Source organism: Fukomys damarensis, unplaced genomic scaffold (assembly GCF_012274545.1).
Source record: "Fukomys damarensis isolate Sample0158 unplaced genomic scaffold, DMR_v1.0_HiC HiC_scaffold_16, whole genome shotgun sequence".
In the NCBI taxonomy this organism is placed as follows: Eukaryota; Metazoa; Chordata; class Mammalia; order Rodentia; family Bathyergidae; genus Fukomys; species Fukomys damarensis.
The window spans coordinates 26441920-26467748 of NW_022900928.1; the positions used below are offsets into that span (position 1 = coordinate 26441920).

General features: G+C 36.9%; 1 protein-coding gene across 4 annotated transcripts in view; it reads right to left on the reverse strand.

Annotated features, from left to right (window-relative positions):
* The window catches only part of Fchsd2 (FCH and double SH3 domains 2), a 282704-nt gene that overhangs the window by 15030 nt on the left and 241845 nt on the right, over window positions 1–25829 (reverse strand). For all 4 annotated transcript variants that reach the window (XM_010603233.1, XM_010603234.1, XM_010603232.2 and 1 more), the window contains one exon: window positions 17388–17549. In XM_010603233.1, coding sequence (XP_010601535.1) covers window positions 17388–17549 — 162 coding nt within the window. The remainder of the gene's footprint in view (window positions 1–17387; window positions 17550–25829) is intronic.

Genomic DNA, 25829 nt, shown 5'->3' on the forward strand with positions numbered 1-25829 from the left:
ATGAGGCAGACAGAATCTAGATAAAGAATCTGGTTAACACCCAAAACAGCAAAAGGCAGCAGCTTATAGAATATTGACTAGCAGAACTTTTAAAATCCATCCAGGGCCAGGGATTTAGCTCAGTGGTTCGGTGGCCTGCCTTGCAAGCGCAAGGACCCGAGTTCAATACCCGGTACTCCCCCCCCAAAAATAAAATAAAATCCATCCAGATAAAAAAGTGATCACAGTGAATATTAGTCTAAATCTGACACAAGTAGTTATAAAAGATGATGTTAAAAATATCAGGAAAATGGATTTATGCTCCCAAGCAATAGGGACTATCAGGGGCCAGATTTAAACTTCCTGCCAGAAACAATTAAAAATTTTTCAAAGCATATGGAAGAACAGTTTTCAAGGTACTGGACATCAAGCAGTAGATAGTGATCTCTGGTGACAGGAAACAAATAATTTGCCCAACCTACTGCTGGAAAAAGTTTCCAGGTTGAGTCCTAAGGAGAGAAAATCCAGACAGGGTGGCCCCCCTAAACTGAGGAGGTGGAACTGCAAATTCAGGAAGGTCAGAGGTTGGAATTCAGACTGCAGAGTAGTGAAAAGAGAAGCATAGAGAGATCCTAGGAAATCTGCAGAGAGCCCTCAAGATTTAAACTGAGTACTGATCAGTACATTTATGTGAAGAAAGGATCCGAAGCTAGGAATAAAACCACTCAAAAGGATCACAGAAAATGATCCTCAGAGTTCACACAGATTTGCAAATGAGGGAGGGCAGGGACAAGGGGAAAAATGAGAACCAAGACCTGTCATATAAAGGTATAAGATCCCAATGATGAATGTAACTGTACTGTATACCTAAAATGCATCAATAAATTCAATGAGAGAAAAAAAAAAAAAAGAGTAGAACAGGGCATCAGCAGTTTGAGCTCTCAGAAAATCAGTAAAGATACTGAAGATTTGAACAATGTTGCCAACCAACTTAACTTACTTGATATTTATAAAACATAACACCTAACAGCAAAATACATATTCTTTTTAAGTATACATAGATTACTTACAAGATATACCATATGCTGGGTCACAAAACAAGTCTCTGTAATTACCATTTAAAAGGATTTAAGGAGGGCTGGGTATTTAGCTCAGTGGTGTCACTACCTGCCTCACAAGTGCAAGGACTGAGTTTGATCCCCAGTACCAAAAAAAAAAAAAAGTATGTTATTAGACAACTACTAAATTAGAAATTAGTAAACGAACGATGCTCAGAAAATCCCCAAATATCAGGAAACATAATAACATTTTAAAATAACCCATCCAAGAAGAAATTAAAAGCAAATTAGAAGTTATTTGAACTGACAGTATATTATTAGACTTTGTCCAATGAATCTAAAGCAGTATTTAAGAGGGGAATGCTCCTATTAGAAATGGGCACCTTTAATAGGCACCTAATAAATAAAATAATGAATCAATGACCTCAGCTTCTATCTTAAAAACTAGAAAAGAACTAGGCATGGTAGTGCACACCTACAATCCCTGCACTCTGGGAAGCTAAGACAGGGGGATTAGAAGTTCCAAGCTAGCATGGGCAACTTAGAAATTTAGAGACCTTGTCTCAAAAAATAAAAGAAGGGCTAGTGATATAGTCAGCCTGAAGATCCTGGGTTTAATCCCCAGTACTGTGCAAAAAAAAAAAAAAAAATCTAAAACAAAACAGAGAAATGATTTAAAACCCAAGGAGAGAAAAAAAAAATCAATAAAACAGAAACATGATAAGAGGAAAAAAAAGCAGTGAAATCAAAAGGTAGTTTTCCATAGATATCCATCTAATTGATAAGCTTCTAGCAGAGAGGAGACAAAAGTAGTATCAGAAATGAAAAGCGATATCACTACAGATTAGACAATCAAAGGACAGTAAAAGAATAGTATAAGCAACTTATTCTCCCACTGGTACCAGGAATCAAACTCAGGACCTTGCATTTGCCAGGCAGGTACGGTGCCACTGAGCTATATCCCTGGCCCAATACAAAGAACTTTATGCCAATACATCTGGCAACATATGGGATGGGAAAATTCCTTAGAAGAGGAAAAACTGTCCAAGTCCACTGAAGAACAATAACCTGGAGCCAGGTGTGGTGGCACACACCTGCAATCCCAGCACTTGGGAGGCTGAGGAAGGAGGAGCACCACAAGTTCTAGGCAAGCCTAGACTACATAGGAGACCCCCTCCCAACAAAACAAACCAAATCAAACAAACAAACAAACAAACAAAAAACACAAACCCAAATCAAACAAACAAGAACAATAACCCAAATAATCCTAAATCTACTAAAGAAATCGAATTTGTCGTTTAAAACTCTCACAAAGAAAATTCAAAGCTCAGATAACTATTTAGTGTGAATTGTACCAAACATAAAATGAAGAAAAAAATTCTACATAAGTCCTCCAGAAAATTGAGGAGGGGATACTTTTCAAATCATTCTGAGATAAGCATTAAACCAAAATCAGACAAAAAAATTTCAAGGTAAGAAAACTGGTATTTGTCATGAACAGAGATGCAAATATAAATATGCTAATAAATATATAAAAATGATCATATATCAAGACTCAAATGAGTTTTATCATGAATGACAAGTTGGTTTAATATATGAAAAATCATCAGTGTAATTCACCATATTAACAAGCCATTGATGAATGTAACTGTGCTGTACACTTAAAAAGTACCAATAAGCTCAGTAAGATTAAAAAAAATTAAGCTTAAAAATAGAAACAAATTGACGAGCTTCAAGTTTATCAGCAAACTCAATAGAAACAGCTTCTTCAATATGAGAAAGTGCAGCTGCAAAACTCTATCGCTAAACCTTATATTAATGATGAAATACTGAATGCTTTCTCCTTAAGTTCAGGAACATGACAAGGATGTCTACTGACTCTCATTATTTCTTTCTTTTTTTTTAAATTGAGTTTATTGGTACATTTTAGGTATACAGTACAGTTACATTCATTACTGGGATCTTGTACCTTTACATGACAGGTCTTGGTTCTCATTTTTCCCCTTGTCCTCACCCTCCCTTCACCCCCTCCTCTTCCCTTCCCCACCTACAAAGACTTTGATTCCATTTTTACATTTTCTCATATTTTTTTCCCTTTCCCTTATTCCCCTTCCCCTAACCTTGTCACTGTCCCTACATCTTTAGCAATGTGAAACAGGAAGAAAAGGACTAAAGATGTAGGGACTCTCATTATTTCTATTCAGCACTGTTCTGGGGATTCCAATTGTTAGAGCAAAGGAGAAAAAGGAATGCAAAGTGGAAAGGAAGAAGTAAAATTGTCTTTACCTGCAGGTAACCTGATTATCTTACAGAAACTCCTATGAACTCTATAAACAAGTTACTAGACTATTAAGCTTACCAAGGTTGCAGGATATAAGATCAATTATATTTTTCTGTGTTAACAATAAATAATAGGAAATTTAAAAGATCAATTATAACAGCATTGAAAGATATAAGTATGGCTAAGTGTGACAAAGGATGTACAAGATTTGTATGCTAAAAAACTACAAAACACTGCTGAAAGGAATTAGTCTTAAATAAATGGAAAAGTATATTATGTTCATAGGTTGTAAGACTCAATACTGTTGAGATCTCAATCATCTTCAAATTGATCTATAAAGAAATCACAATCCTAATAAAACACTTACAAGCTTTTGTAAAAAATTGATTTTAAAATTTATAAAATGCAAAGAACTTAGAACATCTCAAACAACTTCAAAAAAAAAAAAGTTGAGGGCTTACACTATTTGATTTCCAAATAAAATTACTGAAACTAAGTCAGTGAAGTACTGATCTTATACTAGACAGAGATCAGTGAAACCAAATAAGAAGTTGAAAAACAGACCCACACAAGTATGACTAATTGATTTTTTTTTTTAAAGTGACAGTGTCTTGCTATACAGTTTGGGCTAGCCTTGAACTCATGGTGATCCCCTTGCCTCAGTCTCCCAAGTGCTGGGATTACACACATGTGCCACCCTGCCTGGCCTAATGAATTGATTTCTTGACAAAGATATGAAACCAATTTAATTGAGAAAGAACAGTCTTTAAAAAAACAGACAACTCAGGTGTATGTGGCACACCTGTAATCCCAGCACTTGGGAGGCTGAGGCAGGAGCATCATGCGTTTGAGGCCAGCATGAGCTAGGCAAGTGCCCTATCACTGAGCTATACTTTCAGGCCTTTTTATTTTTCATTTTGAGACAGGGTCTCACTAAGTTGTGCAGGCTGGCTCCAACTTCTGCCTCAGCTTCCTGAGTAGTTGGGATTTCAACTCATTTTTTTCTGATATTCAAAGATTAACTCAGATTGGAATATAGATTAAGTATAAAACCTAAAACATTAAAACTTCTAGAAAAGAACATGGAAAATCTTTAGACCTTGACTTAGGTGAAGATTGCTTAGCTACCTCGCTGGAATTATGACTCATAAAAGAAAAGAAATTAGTAAGGTGAACTTCATCAAAGGAAGTTATGTTCTTTGAAAGACAATGTTAAAAAAATAAAAAGACAAGTCACAGGCTGGGGAAAATTATGTAAATAATACATCTAAAAAGTATCTGTGACTAGAATATAAAATGATCTTTTAAAATTCAATAAAAAGAAAACAAAATAATAAAAAATGGTCAAGAGATCTGAACACTTTACCCATGAAGACATAGAGTTATAAAAATGAAAAATGTTCTATCTAGAGAAATGCAAATTAAAGTATAATAATATACTAGTACATGCTCATTAACATCTCTAAAATTAAAAAGACTAAAAAAAATTTAAAAGACTAACCACACCAAGTGTTGACAAGTTGTAGGAAAACCAGACACGTTATTGATGGAAAATTAAAATGGTACTACTTTGGAAAAAGTCTGCCAGTTTCTTAATATTTTAGATATACATATTCAGGAGTTATCATATTACAGTATATATGTATACCCATGTTTATAGGAGCATAATCATAATAGCTAATTATTCAAAGTGGCCTATATATCCACTAATGTAAGAATGAATAAAGAAAATATGTATTTATACACAATGACATACTACTCTGCTATAAAGAAAGATAAATCTGAGTCATTTGTAGGAAAATGGATTCACTTTTTTTGTTTGTTTGTTTGTTCTGGGGATCAAACTCAGGACCTTGTGATTGCTAGGCAGGTGCTGTGCCACTGAGCTACATCCCCAGCCCTGGATTCACTTTTTGAGGTCATAGTGTTAAGTGAAATAAATCAGACACACAAACTTAAGTACCAAGTTTCTCTTATATGAGAAAGCCAAAGTACAAATTAAAGAGCAAAATAAAAGATAGATAACAGGAAACAGGGAGATAGATCTTTTGCAAATGTGAAGAAGACCAAGTAATAAAGACAGATGGGAGGGTGGGGTGAGGGGACATAAAAAGAATTAAAATGTTATGTACATGTACCAACTTCACACAATGAATGCAATCATTATGTACCGCAAACAAGTACTAATATAAATAAAAATTAAAAATTGGCCTAGGCAAAATATATGTCCACAGGAATTTAACTTGTAAAGGACCAAAACAACACAAATGTCCATTTTCAGAAAGGATAAACAATCTGTGTATATCCATACAATAAATCACTGCTCAGCAATTTAAAGAACGGACATATGGAATAAAATGGATGATTCCCAAAATAATGCTGAGTGAAAAAAGCCAGATTTAAAAAAGAGTACATATTATATGATTGTGTTTATATAAATTCTAGGAAAGGTAGCTACAGTGACAGAAAGACAGTGGTTGACTGAGAAGAGATTACACAGGAGAATGAGGAAAACTTTTGGGAGTAACGGACATGAATTCTCATAAGTGCAGCAATGATTTCACTAGTGTACACATGTCAGAATGTATCAGACTGTATACCTTCAATATCTGCAATCTACTGTATTTCAGTTATACCTCAATAAGCTATTGAAAATATCCATCAAGTATGGAAATGTTAGTGTCAAGTGGTCACATAGTGCTTAAAGATGCTACAAGAACATTAACTGCATTGGAAAAAGCACATTTAATGATGATTCAACAGATGCTTATAAGAATGCATAGTAAATAAAATAAATCATGATAAAGGTCAGAGGAATAATGGGAAAACCACAGTGTCAAGGAGTATGCAAATGACCAGGGCTTTAGAGATAGATACATTTGGGTTCAAATATTATCTTTCCTTACTCACAAGTTGTATTCCCTTGGCAGTTACTTAATTCCTTCAAATCTAACTCCTCATCTCAGGATTGTTATATTCATTCATTAACTGTTCTCATACAGATAATCCATGAATGAACTTGATATAGCACCTTGGCCCTAAATATACCCTTTATCAATATAAATTACCTTTTTATAGTGGCAACTTGAACTTAGCTGGTAGATTTGGAGTAAACTGCTTAACTTGAGGTTCAGATGAATATTTTTTAACATGTATTACATAAAAGAAACAATATCAAATGTGATGGGGATATGGTGCCTAGCCTGCCCAGCAGGCTCAAGGTCCTGAGTTTGATCCCTGGTACTGAAAACAAACAAACAAACAAAAACAACAACAACAATAAAAAACAAAAACAACAAAATAATATCAAGCATTTACTTTTTTGGGGGGGTGGGTATCGGGGATTGAACTTGGGTCCTTATGCTTACAAGGTAGGCGGCAGCAACCACTGAACTAAATACCCAGCCCATGCATTTAATTCTTTTAGGAAATGCCTGGGCATGGTGATGCATGCTTATAATCTCAGCACTTGGGAGGCTGAGGCAGGATGACTGTTATGAGTTTGAGGCTAACCTGGGCTACATAGTAAGTTCAAGGTGAGCCTAAACTAATAGGAGACCCCGCTTCAAAAACCAACCAACCAAAGGAAAAAAAAATGAAATTAAATTTATATTTTTATTTCAAAGAAATTATAACCAACGAAATGTTTTCTAAGCTGTGAATTAGTAACTTCATTTCCTAAAAGCAGTTACTACACACAAAATAAGGCTAATATCTATACTCCACCATTTAGAGATAAATATCATTATCATTTTTTGTCTTGTTTTTCTTTTGAAGACAGTCTTACTACGTTGCCCATGCTAGCCCTGAACTTATGATCCTCCTGCCCCAGTCTCTCAAGTAGCTGGGATGACAGGCACATGCCACATGCTTGGCTCAGTATTATTGTTTGGTTGGATTTCATATGTGTATATATCTTTTATTAAACCTCATTTTTGTGGAGCACAGACTATAAACTTCATATTTTAAAATATGCAATAAATATATCATCCACTATAGTTACTCTGCTGCACAACAGAGCTGACATTTATTCCTTTTTTCCTGTAATTATATATTCTTTGATCAATATCTACCTTTGCCTTTCCTCCTCACCATCCCAGCTTCTGTTTTTTTGTTTTGTTTTGAGACAGTGTTAAGCTATGTAGTTAAGGTTGGCCTTGAACTCACTGTGTAGCCTAGGCTGGCCTCAAAATCACAGCAATCCTCCTGTTTCAGCCTCCCAAGTGCTGGGATTAAAGGTCTGTGCCAAGCCCAGGCCATCCCAGCTTCTGGGATTACCACTCAACCTGTTTTCTTCTGCTGCTGCTTCTTGTATCTTTTTTTGCCTGTGATTGTATTTATAATTTTTTTCAACTTTCTACTTATGAGATCAACATGTTTAGATACCATATATGAGCAAGATCATGTGATATTTGGTTTTCTGTTCATGGCTTATTCCATTTGATATAATCTCCCCTAGGTTCATTCATATTGCCATAAATGACAGAATACCATTCTTTTTATAGTTCAGTAGTGTTCACTTGTGTGTGTATATGCCATTTATTTGTGGTACTGGGATTGAACCAGGCCTTCACTATACACTACACTTTTAGCCTATATATTTTTTTTTTTACCATCTTTTGATGTAAGAACAAGTTCCTTCTTTTTATTTTTTAATTTTTTGGTACCAGGGATCGAACTCAGGACCTTGTGTTTGTAAGGCAGGCAGCAGGCCCTATACTACATTTTAAAATTCACTCATCTATTAATGGACATTTAAATTGATTCCATATCCTGGCTATTGTGAATAGCACTGTGATAAATATGGAAATGCAGATATTTCTTCAATATCTGTATTTTGTTTCCTCTGGATATATTCCCATTAGTGGGGTTACTGTATCAGCACTACTTATTATGCCTATCCAGAAAGTCAAAGAACATAGTATAGCTGAAGACACTTTTCAGAAGTGAAATTCTGTACATCTTTCCAATGATCACCTTTTGGCCCTGTCAGTAAATGAGACTGAAGCAGGAAGACAGGATGCAGCTAAAAGTAGCTAGGAAAGGAGGCATGACAAGATCTTGGGAAACACGAAGAGAACAATTCTCAGAGCCCTGCATGCAGACCTCTTGTGAGAACTTGAGCAGGTTTCTGACAGGATAAAATGGATGTGACACCAGCATAGGGAATGTAAGAAGGGATAATTACCATTAAGTGCTAGCGTCTCTTCTTGGTAGTCCATACTATGCTGTAAGGTGAATTTTGATTTTGATTTTTTCCTACTTTTACTTGGTCCAAGCTCACTCTGCAGACCCTCTTTTTTCATTACCCTTCGGTTTTTTTCCCCCTACCTTTAATAAATGTCACCATTTATTATTGTTTTGTTTAATTCTTTGTTCAGGACAGAACGAACATAGAAATCATCTCTAGAAGACTTCAGCACCTCAAAATTCAGTAACAAGATGGGTCTTCATCTGTGGACACTAACTCCACAGATATGCCACATTTGGTAATTCTTAGTGCCTAGCAAAGGATCTCGTGAGAAAGGCTGGCTCATACATGCTTACTGAATTTAACTAAATTGATTATACTAGGAATCTGAAATGTCAGTTTCACTAAAAGTGTGGGATTTTTGAGCATGGAGTTTAGTTCAGTAAAAAGAGCACTGCCCTGGCTCTGGGAGTGCCGTCTGGCCAGACTAATAAAGGTCTATTTACCATCTAAAAAAAAAAAAAAAGAAAAAAAGCACTGCCCATTTGGAAATACTGTATATATGAAAGCAACTACAGATTGATTCAGGCATGGTCTATTATTTTCAGTAGTTTATATTTGTTTCACTATATAAATCCATTATTTCTTTTCATTGGGACTGGCATAAGCAAATAAATAGATTTTCATACATCAAAAACAAAGCCCATTGGAGTGCATAGACAGACAACACTGAGGCAGCTGGGAACTAAACTACTATCTCAAAGATGTTTAATCTCGCCTTTCAACCACACTGTTCAGCATGATCTTCATAATTCTGCAGTCACAATCTATTTCTGTGAAACTCTACAGATGCTCACCCTTAGGGTGTGAAAAGAAAGCATACTGTCAATTTGCCTTTGTGTAATAGTAGCAGGAAGTGGCTAAAGACAGGAAAGCTATAAACAGTGTCAGCTATAGTTAGAAAAAAAAAGCCTCAGAGGACTACCAATTTTTGACCCAGTAGTCCTACTCCTGTTAGGGGGAAAAAACTATTCTGGAAAATAGAAATAGAAATATTCCTCATTCCTGCAATAAGAAGTGATGTTTGGGGGACAGTAATCCTAAAAGAACGTCCCTCAGATGGCACAATACAGCTAAACTTTCCTAGTTCACAAATTTTGTACATTTAAAAAAATGAAGAAATCATCAGGGGGATTCAGATGTGCATCTACAAATTGTCATTAGCTGTGATGTGTTTTTGTGTGGCCGCCTGACTTGCAGCGGGCAGTGGGCTGGCTGGGCAATCTAAGTCTCAGATGCCCACTGAAGCCGCTGAGTGAGTGAGGGGAGGGGTGTAGAGAGCTCCATTCAATTTCATCTCCATCAATAAAGTGGCCTTTTGGAAAAAAAAATTAAGGACTTACCTGTTTAATGACTGTACTTATGAGCTGTCTTTTTCTGTGAGAACAGTTCTGTACATCTTGTTATAGAGTCTTACTTTTTTGGAGTAGATCTTGTTTATAGAGTATTGTAATTTTTACTGATTGTGCTGTACAGTACAGTACTATAGTTTTATGTTCTGTTATACATTATAGTACTGCATGTAAGTGTTATACAAATAAAGTCAATAAACTGGAGTTTCCTTTGATCTTTGTTCTGAATATCATAAGGTATATACTCTATACAATTCCTCATTTAGTGTCCAATTCAATTAATGACCTAGTTACAGGTCTGAACTCAGTCATTAAATAAGAGTTTCCTGTGTTCTACTGTATTTTAGGCATGTTCACTAAGCATGTTGTTCAAAAAAATTGTAGCATTCATGAAAAGACAAAGGTCTTCAAATTATGTATGATTTCTATAATGTCTGTTATTGGAGAAAAATATGCTACCTGGCAGTTTTTGGATATTGAAGCAAACAAGCTTGTTTTGCCTCAAAAAAGAAATATACATATGGTTTACCAGTTTTGATGCATAAGGGAGTGATTTGGAGCATGGTCTTATGAGCCTGGTAGATCATATGAAATACAGCTGTGCCAAAGGGCCAGAAAAATGTATCACTACACTTTCTTTTGTTTGTTTTATTTTTTAAGACAGGGTCTCACTATGTAGTTGAGACTGACCTGGAACTCACTATATAGCCCAGGCTGGTCTGGAACTCACAGCGATCCTCCTGCCTCAGCCTCCTGAGTGCTGGGATTACAGGTGTGTGCCACCATGCCTGGCAGTGTACTTTTTTTTTCCATCAGACTCACTTCTAAGGATTATTTGCTTTCCACAGGCAATAATAAAACTGTTTCATTTGGAGTTAAATTCTGAGATACAAACATTTATTTATTTGTTTATTTATTGATTTATTGATTGATTGATACCAGGGATCAAACTCAGGCCTTCGTGCTTATGAGGCAGGCGGCAGAACCACTGAGCCAAATCCCTGGCCCTTCAAACAAACTTTTAAGAAGTGATGTTACCTTTGAACCTTTTTGATATGAAGAAATGTCTCATACCATATGGGTACACATATTCTCTCAAGGGCTCTCTCTCTTTCCCTATCTATCCATCCACTTCTGGACCACAAGAAAATAAACAATTAATTATCACTGTTATTTCTTGGCTCGCTGATTGTTTTATGTGTTTAATTTTTGTCTTACACTCCTGGCTACTGAGCTCCTTTGCTACAGACTTCATATATCTTTCCACCCTCCAAGGTATTTACTGAAGAGGCAGACAGAGCAATGATTCCATTAATGCCACTTTCACTGCCAAGGATATCTGGCACTTCCAGTGATTTTTACAGACTCAAGCTACTAACAATGTTATGTAGACATTAAAAGGGTGATCATGAAAGTCATTCTGTGATATCTTATTAGTAGCACTTAGTCTATTGCAATGACCTGCAGAAGCTCCTTCATTAATGAGCCAAAACTATAGATTCAAAACACAGCTGCCAACAATATCAACTGTGCGATCGATGTAATCTTGAAGAATTCACAGAAACTGCTAGATGCCAGGAAAGGGCATGTGAGGAAATGCAGGAACAGATGCTTTACTGATTTGCTAAAGATCATATCTGGATTGCATCTGTTGTGTAATCATGATTATTGGATGAGTACTTTCTATATCACTGCTAAATCATGAGATATCTTGTATTTTCTGAATAATTTTCATCCCTGCCTTTTGTGACATGAGGGATAGTATTGCCTGAACCTAGCTGGTGTGATGATTTGTTAGTGTCTGCTGTACTTTATTTTAAAAGGTTATTGGAGAACATGTGTTCTTAAGAAAAACAACTAAAAAAAAAATCAGACCCACCTAAATATAAAGACCAGATTAAAAAATGGGCATCTGAAATGAACAGACATTTCTCAGACAAACAAATAAAAGCAGCAAATAAATACATGAAAAAATGTTCAACATCACTGGTCATTTGAGAGATGCAGATGAAAATAACACTGAGATTTCACCTCATTCCAGAAAGCATGGCTGCTATCAAGAAATCAAGCAATAATAAATGTTGGTGGGGTTGTGGGGAGAAAGGAACCCTTCTCCACTGTTGGTGGGAGTGCAGACTGGTGCAACCACTATGGAAATCAATATGGAGATACCTCAAATAACTAGGATTAAGGGCCCCATTTGACCCAGATATCTCTCTCCTGGGTAACTTTCCAAAAGAATTAAAAGAATCATACCTCAGTGATATATGTGCACCCATATTTATAGTGGCACAGTTTGTAATAGCTAAAACTTGGAAACAATTGCCCATCAACTGGAGACTAGATAAAGAAGATGTGGTTTTCCTATAAAATGGAGTACTACTCAGGCATAAAGAATGAGAAGCTAGTCATTTATAGCTAAATGGATGCACAAGGAGGCCATACTCTTTTAAGTGAAATAAATAGGACACACATGTGCAAATACTGAATTGTTTATCCGGTGTGAAAAATGAAAAGTGTAAATAAGGTTCAAATGGTATAACTGATAATGTGAAATAGGAAGAAAAGGTCTAAAGGAGTAGGGGAAGTGGAAAGGGTAGGGGAAGGGAAATAAGGGAAAAGAAAAAAATATGAAAAAAGGGGAAAATGGTTACAAAGTCTTTGTAAATAGGGAAGAGTGAAAGGGGAGAAGGGAGGACAGGGGAATGGGGAAAAATATGCACCAAGATACATCCTATAAAGGCACAAGACCAATAAACTTAATGGAAAAAAAAAAAAGAAAAACAAGTCATTTTCATTGAAGTATTGTGACAATGTGATGTCTGACTATAGGTATTCTTTGTTTAATGACCCACCTGTTTACTTTTTTTTTCCCAGTACCTGGGACTGAACTCTGGTCACTGTGCTTGGGAGTCAGGTGCAGCCCAATGACCCACCTGTTTAAATAGTGTTTGGATTTATGATCAAGGGATACTGTTTAGACTTACAACCCATCTTTTTCTACCTTTTTTGGGTACATTTCTATACATCTTGATAGAGCCTCAACGTCTTTTTCTTTTGGACAGTATACATTATTTATTCAGTACTGTAATTTTTGCTGGATGTGATATACTTTACAGTACTATAGTTTTATGTTCAGTTATACATTACAGCACTGAATGTAAGAGTTATGCAAAGTCATCAGGTCGGACTTTTGTTTTTTGGGTTTTTTTGGTACTGGGGATTGAACTTGGGTCCTTGTGCTTGTGAGGCAGGTGGCAGAACCACTAAGCTAAATCCCCGGCCCTGGACTTTTAACTATTTCTTTTTTCTGAATATTGTAATGTACATACTATATACAATTCCTCATTTAGTGACCAATTCATTAAATGACCTAGACACAGGACTAGAACTTCTTTATTATACAAGGAATGTCTGTACAGCTGTTTCTCATATTCAAGGAAGATAGGTACCAAAAATAAATAAATAAATGAATAAATAAATAAAATAGTGAAAATCTAGAGGCAATCTAAATACTAAATAGTTAAATGGAATTTGGTATGCCTAACAATGTTATGTAGACATCAAAAGGTTGATCATGAAAGTCATTCAGCAACAAGGAATGTTAGATTAGAAAAAATATGCATAAATAAACAAAGAAAAAAATATGCAAAATTAACTTATGACAACTATGTTAAAAATAGTAAAATGAAGGAATAGCTTTCAAAACATCATGTTGTATACCACAAATATATTCAATTTGCACTGGTAAGTTAAAAATAGGTAAATAAGCCGGGGATTTAGCGCAGTGGTTCGGTGGCCTGCCTTGCAAGCGCAAGGACCCGAGTTCAATCCCCGGTACCAAAAAAAAAAAAAAAAAAAAAAAAAAAAGGTAAATAAAAAAGGAAATATACTACATTGCTACCTGTGGTGTAAAAAGTATGGAACTATTGTATTTTCTAATTTTATGTAAAAATATAATTTCAAAAGCTAGGCTGTAAACTAGGCGCAGGTTTCCAGTCAGGCTGAAAAATAAGAGGACAGGTAACAAAAGGCTGACTGGGTCACTGGCAATCCAATCACAGGAATCTGTGTGTAGGCTCCAGTTACCCATCAACTGAATATCTGGATGAGTACACTGCTCTCCATTGGGATCTTCTGGGTTTTTTTTTTTTATGTTTTCCTTCCCAGTCCTATGTTCTGTTTCACAGCACAAAACAGAAGGTAAAGAGTTAATATACATGTATAGCTCTTTCCTTATTTTATTAAATAGACTATATATTTTAACATTTATCTTTCATAAGGTACTTTTCACTTATACTGCTAATGTCTAACTAGTACCAATCATGTTTTCCAGATGACTAATACTTTTGTTGGCATCTATAATGGAAGAAAATATTTGGTCACCAGAATGTGTATTTCTGCTTCATGTTCCTCACCCAGCTGTCAGTGTGAAGAGATACAATTCTCATTAAATTACTTCAGTGTTATTTATAAGTAGGCTAAATAAACAATGGGGCCTCATTAAGCTATTCTGTACCTAAGTAACTTTTATTTATAGTATTAGCAGATCTTCCACAAAATATAATCTCTCAGCTAAAAGAGAGAAGACACCAGCTCCGTGAGACTGCATGGATGAAAGAAAAATAGGATGAGATGCAAAATGTCCCCTTCAAGAGGTTATTGTAAGACTCAAAGTCTCATTTCCACTCCATGGAGGGTGAACAGCCGAAAAGGCCTCCATGATGCTGGGTCCTAAAACCCAGCGAGGCTCCGGGAGTTCGATGGAGGAGCGAGAGTCACCCAGGAACGAACACACCAGGCTAGATGGTAAACAGATCCTTATGAGTCTGGCCAGATGGCACTCTCAGAACCAAGTAGCTGGCTCAGAGAAGCGCCAGCTCAGGGGCTGAGGTCCTTTTTATAGGGAGGTAAAAAAGGGAGGTTAACATTTTAAGCTTGCAGCCAGGGGACAAAGTTCTGCTGACTTGAGCTGGTGGTCAGCAGTCACGTACTTGGCAATCACACATTGATGAGTAACAGATACCTATAGGATGTTTCAAAGGTCACCAAGACATTCCGGATGAGCAAACAGTTTGACCATTAACTTGGGGTCTCTATGTATCTCCTAGTCGAGAACCACTAACTTACACGTTAATCAGGATCCCAACTTCAAACAATACAAGATTGCCTTACAGTCCTAAGCCAAGGTTTGACAAAGGTTGGGGCTATGGCTACAATGGGAGGGGGTTAGAGCACTGTCTCCTAGGCCCTTTGTCATTTAGCATGGGCTTGTAATTTAGGTCTTACATTATGACACACCTTTACATGAGCTAATGATGTCCACTGACCACAAGCCACATTTCGTTCCTTCTCCTTCACACTCAGGAGTCCTTCTTCTCTCTGGTTAAAATTCTTCAAGAAGTATCTCAAGTGACACTTGCTTCCTGGGGCAAACTTCTTTCCTATCCTTTTAGCTAGTACTGAGCTTTTCTGGTAATATTACACAGAACCGAGAGATTTTGAAGTTGGAGGAGAATTTGGAGGCATTTAACATTATATTCTCTCAGAAACTCAGAGAGAAGTAACTTTTTCCAATGTGTGTAGATGAGTTAGAAGTAAGCAATTTCAAGTTTGTTCCAATTAAGTACAGCCACATAACTGTCACTTATCACCAAGATCTATAAAGGTCTGTCCACTCTCCTAGCTTGTAAACTCTTTGAGCAGAGAGACCAAGACTTGTTTATCTTTGATGTGACCAGGAAGTAAGTACAAAGTCAGGTGATACATGTCCCCTCTGGTGATTAGTCAGAAAAGATGCAAGCCCTAGGACCAAGGGTTTGACTGGCTGGAAACAGTGTTGCTGTAGGACCCAAAGGCAATTTTGTGTCTAGAATTTGTTGCTATGGTATCACAAATGGCACCACAGAGCAACCTGAAGCAGATTAAGATTATGACTACTAAAAGATGCAATGGGGAGAGATGCAACACGGAGCAACTTTGTTCTAATAAAAACAGAGTTAAGTCCTTTAACTCCAAAGTCAAGTAGATAATGCCCGCCCCTCCCCCCGCTGGATTTCTGTAATAGTGGAATAAAAAATAAACCTTTCATAGATTACTTTTCCTCAAAGTGTACACCCCCATGGAATCCTTAAATGTGCAAGTATATTCCCTTTAGAAAGCAGAATGATACACAAAAAAAATTTACAAAACTTTCAGGAATGTTTTAAAATTGGCTAAGTTCTCTAGGAAAAATGCTTTATAGCTGAAGGATAAAAGCATTACATAGGCATTATAGATACAATGAGAACTTGGGAGAGTAGAATTAGCTTTTTAAATTCGCTATGATTCCACCTACCCACTCGAACATTTATTCATTTCTTCCTTCAACAAATATTCATCAAGTACCTACTATGCACAAGATATTTTGGTGTATGGGGCAGTGAACAAGGCAGATAATAATTACATTCTAGAGGGGAAGACAGACAATAAAACAAGGAGCAAAAGTACAAACTGATAATTATCATTAAGGAAATAAACAAGATGACAAAGAGTAATGGGTAGGGAGGTGGTAGGGTTTATTTTAGTCAACTAGTACAAAACATATACTTTCCTATGTAATATCAGGGAAATTACTGAATTTTTCTGGTACTCAGATCTCCAACATGACAAACTAAAGTTCAACTAAATGACATCAGAGTGGAAAAAACCCTAGATGTGAAGTAAGAAAACTCAAGCTTGTGTCCTGCCCTTGTCTGTCAAACCCCACCTGCAGTGTCTCTTTGTGAATAGAGTACAAGAGCCCTTGGAAACTGAAGTCACCTTTGGACTCAGCCTACACCACACACTTCTTTAAATTTTTATTTTTATTTTTATTTTTATTTTTATTTTTATTTTTATTTTTTAAGATGGGTCTCATTATGTGCTCACAAATTCTTGGGCTCCACTGATCCTCTCGCCCTAGCATGAATAGTTGGGACTCTTGGTACATTATACTGTAGCTGGCTAACACTTGACTTTTTTATAACTCTCTGGATGTTTATATTCATTTTCACTAGACAAGACCTCTGAGGATTCTAGAAACACTTGAATAAGTTTTCTATTCTATTACTTTTAGACAAGAAGCATATTTACTTTATGAATGGAATTATGAGTTTGGTAGACAGGCACTGAGAACCCAGTTAATGATAATGTATTCTTCATGGCACATTAAATAACCCCCACTGTAGCTCAGTGCTAAAGCCCTTTACCTGTATATGTGGGGCCCTGGGTTCACTGTCCACCCTGCAGGAGAACAAAACAAAACCTAGCAAACTGGCTTTATCCCCTCTCTTCTTTTTCTGCACTGTTTAAGGGATGGGATGAAGAAGAAAACCAAACCACCAGCAAACCATTATCTTTTCTTCAAATTTTAGCTAACTATGCGTAGAGTCAAAGAATAGCATCCTTCAGTAAAAGCACATCATATCCAAGAAAAGAAGCCATACCGAGTGCAGAGTGCCATTGCTGGTCGCTGTGGGAGGGCGGGCCCACCGCTCATTTTCCAGTTCTTCCATTACTTGGTTCATGGCACTCTTTAGCCATGTGTCCACAGAAACACCAATCTGCTTTAGCAGGTCCAGCCGGGCTTCCGCTTTCAACTTAATTATCTAAGAAAACCAAAATAATGGTCAAATCAAGCCCATTTTCCCCCACATTTATTAAGGTATTCCCCAATTATTAATCAGAATGATCTTGATATTCACCCGCAAGTCTTCCTTGGCATAGATGCTAATTTTTCTTCTGTAGAGAAGAGAGGGGAGGGAGAAGGACAGGACATGAATAAAGAACAGGAGTCTCAGCCTCCTGATAATGGCAAATAGTATACTTATATTGCCCTCTCATTCACTTGCTCATTCCTTTGTTTAATCTCAGGGTGGGGTGATGGAGACTGAACCCAAGGCGTCATGCATGTTAAGAACACATTGCACCACTAAGCTCCAATTAGTCCCTTAGCTCCTCTGTATCTTGACAAAAGCATAGTATTGAGGGGCAACCCACTTTCTGGTCCCCTTTCTGTCTCTTTATTCATTCGTTTGTTCGTTCGTTCGTTTGTGTGTGTATGTATGTATGTATGTATTTTTTGAGACAGAGTCTCACTGTGTAGTTGAGACTGCCCTGGAACTCACTATGTAGCCCAGGCTGGTCTCTAATTTATAGTGATCCTCCTGCCTCAGCCTCCTGGATGCTGGGATTATAGGCATGCACCACCACGCCCGTATTTACATAGAAGATTTTTCCCTCAGTAAATTTTTGCTATTCTTAAAAAAAAAAAAAGCATAGTATTGAAAGCACAGTATTGATGACACATCAAACATAAGTTAGGAACATGAAGAGATTAATGTGGCATAAAATCCTGTTAATAAAGCTATGCCTCAGAATATCTTGAAATATGACATTTTTCAGTAGCCCTCTAACCCAATGCTTGAGCCTTTTCTTTCTTCTATAATTCATATATATATATATGTATATATGTATATATAAAATCCATATATATTATTATATAATCCACATATATTTATTATTATTGTTATTATTATTATTGCTATTATTCTTTTAGTACCAGGGATCAAACTCAGGACCTTACACTTGCCAGGCAGGTGCAGTGCCACTGAGCTAAATCCCTGGCCTGATAATCCATATTTTATAGTCCATTAATGATATCATGTCATTTACCTGCTTAAAAACTTCCATGACTCCAGACTACCTAGTACAGAATTAACTCATTTTTCACCTGGAGTAAAATAACCATCACAATTTGACTGGATTATTTTCTTCTATTTCTTTCTACATGCCCTATGCTTTCACAGTACTATACACTGGTCTTCTAACACTGTGCTCTCATGCCTTTGTGCATACCAGCCCTTCTGTGCACAACTCCCTCCCTGACCTGGTTCTAGGAATTGAATCCAGGGCCTTTGCATGGAGCTATATACCCCAACCCTTAAAAATTTTTTTTGTTGGGGCCGGGGATTTAGCTCAGTGGTTCTGCTGCCTGCCTCCCAAGCACAAGGACCCGAGTTCGATCTCTGGTATAAAAAATTTTTTTTGTTGGAACCAGGCATGATGACACACAATAATAATCCCAGCACTTTGGGGGCTAAGGCAGGAGGATGCCGTAAATTCAGGGCCAGCCTGGGTTACATAACAAGACACTGACTCAAAAACTCAAATTTTATACTTTTAATTTTGAAACAGGGTCTCATTAAATAGCTAAATTGCCCAGGCTGGACTCAAACTTGTGATCTTGCTGCCTCTACCTCCCAGTGTGCTGGAATTATAGCGTATGCCACCATACCTGGCTCTCTTAAGTTTATCTTTTTTTTTTGGTACTGGGGATCAACTCAGGACCTTGTGTTGTGAGGCAGGCAGCAGCACCACTGAGATAAATCCCTGGCCCTTAAATTTATCTTTTAACAGGCTCCAACTTTTTCTTTTGTATATGAATATCAAATTGTCCAGTTACCATTCTAGTATGCATTTTAAAGCAATGAAATGCTAAAACAAAGAAAAGGGGAACCAAGAAGCTCTTTTTTGGAAATCATAAATGTAAGAAACTTAACTGCTGAAGCAGGGAAACAAAGAAATAAAAGTTTTCAGTATATTTTCTTTTCTTTCTTTCTTTCTTTTTTTTTTTTTTTTTTTTTATTCGGGGGATGGAACTCAGGTCCTTGTGCTTGTGAAGCAGGCGGTGGAACCACTGAGCTAAATCCCCAGCCCCTGTATATTTTATTTTCTCAACACCGAGTAATCTAGTTTTCATAAGATTTACTTTTGCCAGTACTTTACCAAACAACTTATGAACACAGTATCTTCAAATTTAGATTTCAGTTCCAGAATTAAACACTGCTATCTTCTACTAGATACAAGTACAGTGTATATATTTTGGTTTCTGTCCATGGGGTTCCCAGCTTGTGAGTTCCATAGCTTTGTGAGTAGAACAATACGCCTATCTTTTGTTAAATACTTTAGCCTCTTGTCCTTAGTTTTTTAAAGCAATTCTGGAAGAGCTCCAGTATAATAAAAGTAAAAGACAATTGTTTGTTATAATATTGGGATTCTTTAGGCCTCATAAGGCAAAGTATCTTTTTACTTGCTCCCTTTTCTCTCCAAATTAGGACATAGAAATTAGAATCCCCCCCATCTTTTTTTTTGAGACAGGGTCTCACTATGTAGTAGAGACTGACCTGGAACTCACTATGTAGCCCAGGCTGGTCTCAAACTCACAGCTATCCTTCTGCCTCAGCCTCCCGAGTGCTGGGATTACAGGCATGCGCCACCACACCCACCTAGAATTTCTCTCTTCCTTAAAGCAGGTCATAAAAAGTAAACTCTAATTTTTCCTGTCTTAGAACTAGTCACAAAAAAGTTCTCTGATCTACACTATCTCCTAGTAGATCAACCTCCATTTCAGAGGAGGTTTGGGCCCATAACCAGGAGGAAAGAACGCTGTATAAAAAGGCCAAGATGTGTCTGAATACATAGGCCCGGCTGGGTTTTCCCACTCAGGCTATAAGCATTACTCACATCCTTTTTTCTCCAATCACATTTCTGTATGTTGTCTGTGCTTTAATCACGTCTATGCAATGTAGTCATCATACAATCCCAATGGACAGGCTCGGAGAACTTCTGGACAGCTTGTACGTATGAAGTGTTGCAGAAAGGGACCATAAACTCATCCATGTGCTGGGAGAGTGGCACACTCCACCCTCCCAACCTCATCTTATGTATTGTCTTACTTTGGCTGTTTATTTGTATACTTTTAGATGAAGTAACATGGTAAATTTAAGTATTTCTCTGAGTTCTGTGAACTGCCCGAGCAAATTAATTGAGCCCAAGGAGGAGTTGTGGCAACCCCAATTTATAACCTGTTATTAGTTCTGAGGCTTGGATCTGTGACTAATGTCTTAACAGGAAGTATGAGGGACTAAGCCCTCAACCTGTGGAGTCTGACAGCATCTCCAGGTACACAGAGTCAGAAATGAACTGAATTAGAGGACATTTCATTGATATTCAGTGCAGAACTGATTGCTTGCTTGCTGGTGGGGAGAAATCCTTATACATTTTTGGGATCACAGAAATGATACATGTCAATACAGAATAGGGGGAAGTAAGTTTGGTTTGTTTTTCTTAAAATCCTTAGAGGTTTCAATTTTTTCTTTTCTCTCTCTCTTTTTTTTTTGGAGGCAGGGCCTCACTATGTAGTCCAGACTGGTCTCACACTTGTCATATTCCTGCCTCAGCTCCCCAAGTGGTAGGATTACAGGTATGTGACAATATTTTTAAAAATGTTCGTGTAGAATTTTCCAATGTTTTCAAATGAATTTTGATGACGTCCCAACTGACAAAAAGTTTTCAAAACACAGCTTTTTGTAAACTTGATGGCAATCCAGATACTATATAACCAAATCATTTTCTGAACCTTAGAGTTTCTAAAATAATATTTTAAAATTCCAGGTCCTATAGGATACATAATGATGATATATTAGCACAATAAATTACCTTGATTTGAACATACTATAGTTCAAGCCGTAGTTGAGTTTGTCAAACTTTTTCAGTTTCAAAGTCTAACTTTGGCTAATTTTATTTGCCTTCAAAAAACATGTCTCCAAGGACAGGTCTCTATCTAATAATACAATTATATTATTTAGGATAGAACCTCATTTACAGTAGGGAATCAATAATGATAATTAACAGTGTTTGCCATTCTATCTTTGGTATCCTTTTTTTTTAACTAACCAAGGCCCAGGCTGGCCTTGAACTTGGGGTGATCCTCTTGCCTCAGCCTCTCAAATGCTGGGATTGCAGGTATGTACCACCAAGCCCAGCTATTTTTGATATTTTTAAAAAATTCCAAATATTTTATCAAATGTACTAGAAACTATATGATTATATCTTTCATTTAATTCACAAAAACAATTTTGTGGGTGTTTCATGAACTCCCTTTTACAGAGGAAAAGAAGAATTTATACAATTGGGATAAAGTGTAAAACTGATGGTCCCCAATCATTCATGCCTTCTGGTACTCAAGTAGTCCCCTTCCTCATTAACTTTGGGCTTGTCCTTGCGATTGGGCTGGGCCAAAGAGACACCTATTTGATGGGAGCAGAGTACTACCCATAAGGGCTACAAGAACTTGACTTTATAGGATGTGCCACCAACATGTGGGGTAGCCCATTTGAACTTATTTGGGATGAAAAGCTACATGTGAAAGGTTCCTCCTCAGTTTATCCCTTCACAGCTTACCCAATCCTCTGGCTAAACGTAGCTGTACAAAATTGGTAAAAGATGTGCATAGTGAATATCCAGAATAATGAAAGACACTAAAACATTGTTGCCTTTGCCATAAAGTTTAGGGTGTTTAAAAAAAAATTTTTTTTTCTGGTACCACGGATTGAACTCATGACTTTGTCCTTGTGAGGCAGGCAAGGCAATTAAGCTAAATCCCTGGCAGTTTTTTTTTTTTTTTTTTTTTTAACAAGCAACAACAGATTACTGTTTGAATAATTTAATTTCTAGATACTTGGGTATTTTTAAGGTATTTATTATTAACATTTTTTTCTGATTGGTCAGTGAATCTACTCTTTATATCAATCTTTATAAACTTACTGAGACTGGTTTTTGATCCAATATATGGTCTTGATGAATGGTCCATATATATTTTAAAAGAAAATATATTCAACTCTTGTGAGGTAGGGGGCTCCATACATTAGGTAAAATTAGTTAATACTGCTCCAATTAGGTAAAGTTAGTTAATACTGCTGTTCATGTCTTCTATAGTTTTACTGATTTTTTTATCTTCTTGTTCTATCATTTGCTAAAATGGGACACTGAACCCTGCAACTCCAATGTGGATTTTTCTGTCTCCTCTTCCTGTTCCATCAGTTTTTGCTTCAAGCCTTTTGTAGCTCTGTTACATGTCCAGGGGGATTTAGCTCAGTGGTAATGCCACCTGCCTCACAAACACAAGTTCCTGAGTTCGATCCCAGGTACGAAAAAACAAAAACCCCAAAACAACCCATGTCCATCTACAATTGTTGAATCTTGATGAATTGCACCACCAAATCATTGTGAATTATTCTTAATACTCCTTGACTGGAAAGAATCCATTTTGTCTGATATTAATATCATCACTTCATTTATCTAATGATTAGGGCTAGCTTCCCTGTGGTAAACAGCTAAAATTTCTGTTCATTTTTTTTCAGTTTTTTTTTGTTTTTCCTTTTAACTGTTCTTTTTCCCATTAAGCTCCTTTGAGTCTCTTTCCATAGGTGATTTAGATCTTGGCCAGAGATTTGGATGATAATTGTTATCAGTTTGCTTTCCTGTTGCTTGACATAATACATAACACTCACAATTTAAAGGAGAGGTTTAATTTGGCTCATATTTTAAAAGGGACTCAGTCCATGATCAGCTGGCTCCAAAGTAGAAACATAATGGTAAAAGGGTGTGGTGGACTAAAGCGGCTTAGTTTGTGGCACATGCAGAGCTGGGCAAGAGTGCCACAGAAAGGGTCAGGGACAAACAGATCCCAAGGCCATACCTCCACTCAGACAACCCAGAAGTATGCTCCATCAGTCCCTAGGGCAGATTCCAAAGCCAGTCAGGTTAACACTCCACCCTAAATGCCACAGTAATTTACAGGAAATTTGAGGTGATATTCGTCCTAAGCCATCAAGAGTGAGGCTCTCTGCTGAGTTCTAATATGGTGCCCTTCACAGTCAAAGTCCTATATAATATAAATATAAATAAGTGTACAGTTCCATTATTTCAAGGATGATTCCTTTTCAGTTTTTTTTGAAACAACTATGTAGTTGAGACTGACCTGGAACTCACTATGTAGTCCAGGCTAGTCTTAAATTCACAGCAATCCTCCTGCCTCAGCCTCCTGAGTGCTGGGATTACAGGTGTGCGCCACCACGCCTGGCTCCTTTTCAGTTTTTACATGCTTTGTTGTCATTTTCTGGTTCTGGTTCTATCAAATAGCTTTTGTTTTCATATTTTTACCCCAGTTTAGTAACTCATCTAAAAGAATAAGCTGCATATAGCCAGTCTCCCTGCTACAGTTAAGACTGTAAATGTCCCTCAATGGCCCATGTCTTAAAGCCTTAGTCCTCAGCTTGGCATTACTGGAAGGTGGTAGAAACTTTAAGATGTAAGGCCATGTGGGAGATCTTAGGTCATTGAGGGGTGTGCCCTCCAAGGAGATACAGCAGTTGGATGCTAGCACTTTTTGCTTTCTTTTCACATCCTGGCCATGAGGAGAGCAGCTTTACTCTCTATTCAGGTAAAGTTGGTCTCCTAACTTTAGGCTCCCATTATATGTTGCCTTGCAACAGGTCAAAAATAATGAAACTGATCCTGGACTGAAACCTTTAAAACTGTGAGCCAAAAGAAACCTTTTTTTCTCTATAAGCTGATTATCTCAGGTATTTGTTATAGTAATGGAAAGCTGACTAATATGCACCCATTACAAATATCAGAAACTGGTGCAGAGATACATTTTACTTTCAAAAAATAATTGCAAAGAAATTTAAGATTGATACAATAGTTAATTATTAATAGTATTACCTGTGTTGTAGTTTTATACTGCTTAATATATACTGCAGAATAAAGCAAATATATAACATTATAATATTGGACTTAAAATTGTAACTGAAATTGATAATACAGTAAAAGAACAAAAATATCCATGATAAGCTGCTGAAAAACATCAGGCAATACTCCAAAGGAGAAACAAAGAATAACTGTTAGGGAAAGATTACCTATAAAAGAGCTACAAACTGAAAAAGAGCCAGGGCTTGCTAAGGCCAAAAAATGCTGCAGTTCTGTCCAGCCCGAGTTGAGATGTCTTATTTGACAGCCATGGCGCCCAATTAGGGTTAAACTATTCCTATTGGAAAGGCCACTATACAGCAGTCTAAACAGTTTCAAATCAAGCCTCAAAATGATAACCCCGATCTGCAAATAACTGAATTTGCAGTCAAATAAAACCCAATAGTTTGTAGAAGGAGAATCCACACATTTAATAAACAGTCATGTTACACCCATTGGGTAAGGCAACCACGGGGGCTAAAGAGTGTGCCATCTCAGCAACCAGGCAGGCAGGAGGGCAGCACCAAGCCTCTGGGATGGCTCTGGGAGCCATCAAGCCTCCAAGGTGGGAGTACAGGAAACCTCAAAGAAGAACAAAGACCTGCTATCTGAAGAAGAGTGACTCCCCTTATCTGCCTAAAATACTCAAGACAATAACCCCTCCTCTTTCCTTTAAATTCTTTCTTCAGTCCCTACTCTTCACTGATTCCCCTTTAGACTCAGCCCGCTTGCTGGTGTTGAGCATTAAAGAAATGAGCCTTGTTGCTCACACAGTGCCTGCCTAGGTGCTCTCTCATTGCATTCTGTGAAAAACAGTGTGTATATAAAGAGCAGAAAAATATATGAACCATAAATAGGAGAAAAATCCTTCAAAATTTAATAAAAGAATAACACCAATCTTGTATAAGCTCTTTTAGAAAATGGAGTTGTGGGCTGGGATGTAGCTGAGCAGTGCAGTGCCTGCCTAGAAAACATGCAGTCCTGAGTTTAATTACTGGTATCAAAAAACGAAAGAAAAATTTTAAAAAGAACCCCCCCACAAAAAACACCTCTTAAAAACTAAAGCAAAAATAGAAAGTTGTGAGCATTTCCTGATTTTATATGGGCAGTACATTTTTAGAAAAATATTATAGGCCAATATCTTGCATGAAAACACATGAAAAATTCTTAACAAAATATTAGTCAATTAGATACAGCAATATACAAAAAGAACATATCACAATCAAATGCAATTTATCCCAGAAATGTAAGACTAGTTCAACATTAGGAAACTAATCATAATATAACATACTTGT